Genomic DNA, 7,391 nt, shown 5'->3' with positions numbered 1-7,391 from the left:
CACTGACCTTGAGAAATACTATTGTATAGAAAGGATATTGAATTTCATAAATCTATGTACATGTACAATATGTACATTTATTTAAAAAAATAATAATAAAATACTGCTGCCAGTATGGATAATAAATATAATGAATAGTGTTACTGCACAGAGAGCAATGGTGCAAACCTGAAAATGTAATTCCACAGCAGCATTATAAGTTTCCATTTATGTGTTGTTTGGGTGAAAATGAACTCATTTGGGTGTTTGACGAGTGTATTCAAATGAACACATGACCCCACGCTCTGAAGTGGCTAGATGTCCTCCACTGTCCTCTGTGCTGGACGGGCCTTCATTTAGAACACCACTCCTTCATCCTGTCCCGTGCGTGTGTGTGCGTGTGTGCGTGCTGCGTCAAAGCTTCACATCCAGAAACAAAAAATCTGATTTCTTCATTTTTCATTTTGTAGACTCTAATGAAATCAAACATGTTAGATGCACAAACGCCAACTGCCAATCAAACTGTCAACATTTCAGCAGAAGCAGAAGTCCTGCATGAAAAGATTCAAATAAAACAATTATGAAGAAACAAAAAGTTAACATTTCTGTCTTCAGTTTTACAAGGTCAGAGTTCAGTGACCAAATAAAAAACAGGTTACATTTCAAAGTATTTGTCTGAAAGCACTGAAATATATCTTGAAATGATTTGTCAATTAACAAATATCAGTTAAACATTCCACCAATTAGACAAGAGAACGTCTAAAATGACATTAAAAATGAAAATTAGTTTGGATGATGTCCGTAAAAATCCTCCATTTTGATCAGGCGGATCCGCGGCCACCTCTGTTTACAATAATTTCCCAGCATTCCTTTCTCACTTCCTTTTCCTCCATTTTTCCCCTCACAGTGAAGGTAAGAGACCTAGCATGTCTGAACAAACGTCCAAAAATCACCCTTAATCTGATTTATTTCTATCCGATAAGCACCGTCAGTGCACGATCAGTTAGTCCTGCGCTCGTCGGTCGGTTTCTGTCGGTGATGGAGTCCGTGATGGCGGAGATTCACAATGGATGGAGCCAACAGCGGAGATTAGTCCGTAGATCAGACCGAGCTGGGAGACTGAAAACAGAGCCGACTGGGCGGCTGAATGCTGGATTAGATTACGTTTCATGTCCTTGTCTGTGTCTTACATCATGGCGGTGTTAAATCGGTGCTGTAAATCGGAATATTATCCGGTTTTAAAAGTGTGCCGGCGGCAGCTAGCAGAGCTAACGTCCATGCTAACATGAGAGCGAGTCACTATGTCGTGTTTGAGCGCATAAAGTTTGAAGCGAGATATTACAGGTAAACATGTCGCTTGTTAAAATCCACGGTCTCCGTGTGTTACCGCAGACCTGTGGTGCTCGTTATTAAGATGTGCGGCCGCTCCGGCGAACTTGTGGCCCCCTTCGTTCCGGCGAATATGTGCTGTTAAACGGACGCCTACGTGTGACTGAGTGGCTCGCGATGTCCAACTAGCTGAAGCTAACTGAGCCTTCAGCCTTCAGACTGCTGCTCCGATAAACTACAGTCTGACGAACAGACTCGACACACTGCAGGCTTGTTGTTTTTGTGTAAACCGTCTGAAGTCCAGAGTCCTGCTGCACACATACAGTCTGTGTCTGTGTCCACCTGAGCGAGGACAGGTACGGCTCAGGTTCTCTTGTCAGTACAGACACATGTCTGTGTTTAAGCAGCACTGACTCGCGCTGAAGGAATCTGTAATGTTTCAGTTATTCACATTTGGTGACTTCAGGTTGTGGTGTGTGTGTTTGTGTTGCAGGTGGACTCACCTGGAGAAGACCGACGATGCCCGGAAGGTAAATGCTCACCTGAGTCCATCTTCAAACACTCGGCAGCCTGTCTTCATCCTGCTGCAGCTCCGAGCTGAGGGACGAAGACGACAGTCTGCCGAGTGTTCGAAGACAGACGCCAGAGAAAATGGCTGACAATGAATTAAAGATGGTTTAAGGAGGACAGGTGAGGTGCTCTGCTGACTGTGTGTGTGTGTGTGTGTGTGTGTGTGTGTGTGTGTGTGTGTGTGTGCGTGCGTGTGCGCGTGCGTGTGCGCGCACAGACTGTGGAGTAAGGCCATCTTTACTGGCTATAAGCGAGGTCTGAGGAACCAACGTGAGCACACGGCCCTGCTGAAGCTGGAGGGCTGTTACACCAGAGACGAAGTGGACTTCTACCTGGGAAAACGCTGCGCTTACGTCTACAAGGCCAAGAAGTAAGACGCCGCAGGGGTCAGAGGTCAGCTGGATCCAGCTCAGTCAGTCCAGGATCTGTGTGGTCCTGCAGGTCTTCAGCAGGCTCAGATCTGATGTAAAGTGTGCTTTCGACACCTTGACACTGTGGACTGTCTTCAGTATCTTTCTGTCCTCCAGAACTCCACAAACCTGTCTGAAGCTTGTCTTTGTCCACGTTTGACTAATGTGAAGAAGACGTGAATCAGCTGAAAACAGCCGTTAGAAGCAGCAGGAAACACGGCACTATGATGTTCGGTGGCTTTAAGCAGCAGATCTGAGCCTGCTTGAAGACCCCCGACCTGCCAGCTGGCTCCTCCTGATCCTCGTGGACACACTCACCTGGACACTCACCTGTGTGGTTTGGAGGTTCAGAGCTGAGTTTAACTAACTAACTGTTAAAACGTTAAAACTCGCTTGAATCTGAACAGTTTAGAGACGTTTGACGTTCCACAGACAGCCAACCAATCAGTGACCAGAGTTCGGTTATTAACATGTTCTAAAGTTTGTGCAGGCGAATGTGGATGAAGTCGAGGTCAGCTGACTGACTCCACCCGGTTCAGACGTCCTGCAGTATAAATTTCACCTGTGTGTTAACCTGTGTCCTACCTGTGTGCAGGAACACAGTGACGCCGGGCGGTAAACCCAACAAGACCCGAGTGATCTGGGGGAAGGTGACCAGAGCTCACGGCAGCAGCGGGATGGTCCGAGCCAAGTTCAGCAGCAACCTGCCGGCGAAGGCCATCGGACACCGTGTCAGAGTGGTGAGTGTGAGCGGTGTGTTCAGGGACGCTCAGACATCCGACCGTCCTGTTGGGTTGTTGGATTTCTGAGCGTCTTTAAATGTATCACCAGGTGGATCCTGAATGCATTTCCATTCTGTTGTCACATGATCTATAGATAAGCTGGTTGGTCAGATCTGTGTGACAAGAGGTTTCCTGATGGAAACCAGGTGACTGTATGATGTCATGTGTCAGGTGACGCAGATGACATCATCAATGTCATCATCAAGTTGTCAGATTCCCTCAGAGTTAAAGATCAGAGGAGGAAGCAGTGTTTCGTGCTGACATTCAGCAGGTGAGGCTCAGGTGAGTTTGTGTCTGTCTCGATACAGGTGTGAGCAGGCAGCAGTCAGGTGTGAGCAGGCAGGTGTGACAGTTGAATTGTTTTAGTGAAACTCTTTAACGTCAGTGCTGGACTCAAACGTCGAGTGGTTCTGCTGAGGTGAAGGTTTGAGAGCTGCTCGGTGGTCTGACTGAGTCCTTTTCCAGCGTCGACACAGAACCTCGAGTTCTGCAGACGTGTTCTTGAGCTCTGTAGGTCACATGGTTCATCAAGGCTCAGGTGTTCGCTGGGGTTCCTCATGATCTGGATCAAACCAGCTCCTCTGTGCTGCTCTCAGATCAGACTGAACAAACTGTTTTATTGTGACGGTGTGACTTCCTGTTTTATTGTGACGGTGTGACTTCCTGTCTCTGCAGATGCTGTACCCCTCTCGGGTGTGAAGAGGAAACATCAGCTGCTGTCGTGTTTGTTTGTACAGAAACAATAAACTGATCAGGTTCAAACTGGGTCACTGTCGTCATTCACACATCAGTTATTGATCACTGACAAGAAGCACCAATCAGAGACTCTGTGTGTGTGTGCGTGTGTGTGATGTGTGTTCATTCAATCATGAAACAGGGCGTGTTTGATTTTCTGATCAATATTTGGGTTGAAATATAACTTTAAAACTTGCAGTATTTGAAGTTTGTGTTTTCCTTCTGTAGTTTTTTGAAGTACTTCTCTAGTAATACTTCGCTAATCATGATATTTGATCTGTGTACTGTAGTATCACTGCAGTAGTTTTATTTTCTGTTTGCAGTATTTGTAGGAAGTACATGTGTTGTCTGTTTTCACGTGAGACGTTTGTTTACCGGAAGCGGAAACTCGAGAAGAGCTTCAGGTGAAGTCAACCTGCAGCCTGTCAGACTGAACTCGGGGAAGATTGGCGCGCACAAACGTAGGTGATGACGTCACTACGGGTGACGCCGCAGCGTGTCGGTCTGGCATGATGTAGACTCCGTTTCCCATGAAGCTTCGCGATGCTGCTGCTGGGAGCCGCACGAGCTGTTTACTGAGCAGCGGACCTGAAGGAGGACAGGCATCGTTGAGAGTTTGTCCTTCCCGCGCGGACACTGAGACAACAGACAGGTGAGACGGAGAGGCAGGTGAGCAGGTCACCGACCGTCAGCTGCTCTCTGGCTTTTGTTTGGACTCGTTTCCGGCCTGATGCTCAGAGCGCGAGGACACTGTTTTGTAACAGCAGCAGCATCACATGCTTTTATTCTGAAGGGCTCCGACGTGTTCTTTTATTCTGGAGGGTTTTTAGGATGTTTTTATACCTAATATATTTCTAGAATACTCACATACAGCGTAGTATTCGTAGTACTTGCTGCTTTGTCTTCCTCAAACATCAGTCATGTTACAACAAGGTTTTTAAAGGTATAATTTGTTTGTTTGTTTGTTTGTTTGTTTTTTACAATATTTTAGCCGTGTATCTGGTTCTTGTATTTGCAAAGTGTTACTGTGTACCTGCAGTATTCCTGTAATGTTTCTGTGTAAAGTACTGATTACACAGAAAGCAGTGCTGTACTGCAACAGCATAACAACAGATCAGGCCAGAAATCTTGTGTAATTATCGATTCTGACCTGAATTTTAACAACCAGTTAAAGCTCATTACCAAATCAGCCTACTACACCTGAAAAATACAACCAGAATTAAGGGATGTCTGTCCAGAGAAGACCTGGAAAAACTGGTTCATGCATTTATTTTCAGTAGGTTGGACTATTGCAATGGAGTCTTTACTGGCCTAAACAAAAATCAATTAGGCAACTACAGCTGATTCCAAATGCTGCAGCACGAGTCCTTACAAACAGCAGAAACATGGACCATATCACACCAGTCCTCCGATCAATACATTGGCTTCCTGTGAGTCACAGAATAGACTTCAAAATCTTACTGTTGGTCTACAAAGCATTAAATGGTCTAGGACCAAAATATATTGTAGATTTATTAACTCCATATGAAGTATCCAGACCTCTCAGGTCATCAGGGACGGGTCTACTGTGTGTTCCCAGAATGAGAAGCAAACAAAGTGAAGCAGCTTTCAGTTATTATGCTCCTCACCTGTGGAACACTCTCCCTGCACACCTGAGGTCTGCACCAACCGTCAGCTCATTTAAATCTGGGTTGAAAACATTATTATTTGCTAAAGCTTGTACTTTAAGTAAATATATTTGCTCAATGACTTTAATCATTCTAGATGCTAAATTATTGTCTTTTACTGGCTTCTGTTTTTAATTTTCTTTTAATTGTATTTTATTTTTATTTTTCTGTTCTCTTCTAATCTCTTTCTTTCTTTCTTTCTTTCTTTCTTTCTTTCTTTCTTTCTTTCTTCCTCTCTTTCTTTGAAATGTATGATTTGAATGTATTTTATGCTTCTGTGAAGCACTTTGAATTGCCTGGTGTATGAATTGTGCTGTACAAATACATTTGCCTTGCCTTGCCTGGAATACTGCAGTAAATCTATAATACTCTCATTAGAGCAGAAGTTAAAGTAAATTTGAAATCTTTATACAACGGTGATCAATAACCCTTTGTTTGTGTAACACGAAGGTGTTCTTCACGTAGTACTGCAGTATTTCACCGGCTTCCTGTACTGAGTGTGGTTTTCTACGCAGTATTTTTAAATTATTTACATCTCAAATTCCAAATCAAATCAATTTGTATTCATACAAGTACAGAGAGTATGAAATACTGCACTGAGTGATTGTGCAGTAGAAATATTTTCTTCCTGTGGCATTCCTGTTTGTGTCTCACAATTATTGCAGTAAAAGTACACATCTTTAAGTTATTGATGTTTCAAGTCGAGTGCGTCGTCCTTTGATTCTCTACACTCTGTATTTGTAGTATTACTATGTTTGCGCAGTATTTCTTGTGTGGCTGACAGTGATTTTAGTTTTTAGGAAGTTTCAGAAAATTCCCTAAAATCCGTCTGTGGTTTTGTGTACTACACCAAGAGTACTTTTGTTTTTGCTCATTTTTCATGAGCTGAACTCAAAGACCTAAAACTTTTCCTGTGGACATAAAAGACGTTTCTCTCAGACGCTGTTCTCAGATCTGTCCACATCTGTCACTGAGCCCCGCGTCCAGATGCTCCGACCGGCGCCGCGTGGTGCAGCGTGATGATGCACGACGCCATGTTGGAAGGATCTGGACACAGTTCCTGAAGCTGAAAACATCCCAGTTCCTGCATGGCCAGCGCTCAGCGGACAGTCTGGGATGGTCCGGATCGGCGTGGACGACGGCGTGTTCCGCTTCCTGCCGCCATCCAGCAGCTTGAAGAGGAGCGGAGCGGCGCTCCGGCGGCCGGTCAACAACCGGATCCGCTCTACGTGAGGAGATGTTGCTCTGCGCGAGGCAAACGGTGGTCACGCCAGACCCTGACGGATCATCTCAACAGAGGAAAGTGCTCCGTGACACAGATGTCAACAGATCTGAGACCAGTGAGAGAAATGTTGGTTTGTTTCTTTTGTTCACGGAGAAAGTTTCAGATCTTTGAGTTCAGCTCGTGAAAAATGAGCAAAAACAAAAGAGTTGTTCATATTTTTGTTCAGTGTTCCTGCAGTTCGACATGTGTTTAAATACTCTGAGCGTGTACTCTGAGTGTGTTTAAATACTCTGAGCGTGTTTAAATACTCTGAGCGTGTTTAAATTCTCTGAGCGTGTTTAAATACTCTGAGCATGTACTCTGAGCGTGTTTAAATACTCTGAGCGTGTTTAAATTCTCTGAGCGTGTTTAAATACTCTGAGCATGTACTCTGAGCGTGTTTAAATACTCTGAGCGTGTACTCTGAGTGTGTTTAAATACTCTGAGCGTGTACTCTGAGTGTGTTTAAATACTCTGAGCGTGTACTCTGAGCGTGTTTAAATACTCTGAGCGTGTTTAAATACTCTGAGCATGTACTCTGAGCGTGTTTAAATACTCTGAGCGTGTTTAAATACTCTGAGTGTGTTTAAATACTCTGAGCGTGTACTCTGAGTGTGTTTAAATACTCTGAGCGTGTTTAAATACTCTGAGCGTG

General features: G+C 44.4%; 2 protein-coding genes across 5 annotated transcripts in view; both read left to right on the top strand.

Annotated features, from left to right (window-relative positions):
- rpl35a (ribosomal protein L35a) overlaps positions 1 to 3,832 on the top strand; it is a 97,680-nt gene extending 93,848 nt beyond the window's left edge. Inside the window, exons 1-5 of one of the 2 annotated variants that reach the window (XM_076734642.1) lie at positions 856 to 891; positions 1,802 to 1,838; positions 2,096 to 2,248; positions 2,884 to 3,028; positions 3,746 to 3,832. In XM_076734642.1, the coding sequence (XP_076590757.1) occupies positions 1,828 to 1,838; positions 2,096 to 2,248; positions 2,884 to 3,028; positions 3,746 to 3,769 (333 nt within the window). In that variant the 5' untranslated portion in view covers positions 856 to 891; positions 1,802 to 1,827 and the 3' untranslated portion in view covers positions 3,770 to 3,832. Of the gene's footprint in view, positions 1 to 855; positions 892 to 1,799; positions 1,839 to 2,095; positions 2,249 to 2,883; positions 3,029 to 3,745 lie in introns of those variants that run through there. The other variant, XM_076734641.1, reaches the window with a different exon arrangement.
- Positions 3,833 to 4,336: 504 nt separating this feature from the next.
- The window catches only part of abcc5 (ATP-binding cassette, sub-family C (CFTR/MRP), member 5), a 23,313-nt gene continuing 20,258 nt past the window's right edge, over positions 4,337 to 7,391 (top strand). For all 3 annotated transcript variants that reach the window (XM_076734614.1, XM_076734613.1, XM_076734612.1), the window contains exon 1: positions 4,337 to 4,457. The gene's annotated coding sequence lies outside the window, so the exon portion shown is untranslated. The remainder of the gene's footprint in view (positions 4,458 to 7,391) is intronic.

Source organism: Chaetodon auriga, chromosome 7 (genome assembly GCF_051107435.1).
Source record: "Chaetodon auriga isolate fChaAug3 chromosome 7, fChaAug3.hap1, whole genome shotgun sequence".
Taxonomy (NCBI): Eukaryota; Metazoa; Chordata; class Actinopteri; order Chaetodontiformes; family Chaetodontidae; genus Chaetodon; species Chaetodon auriga.
Note: the sequence above shows the minus strand (reverse complement) of the source record. Positions and strands in the feature narration are given on the sequence as shown.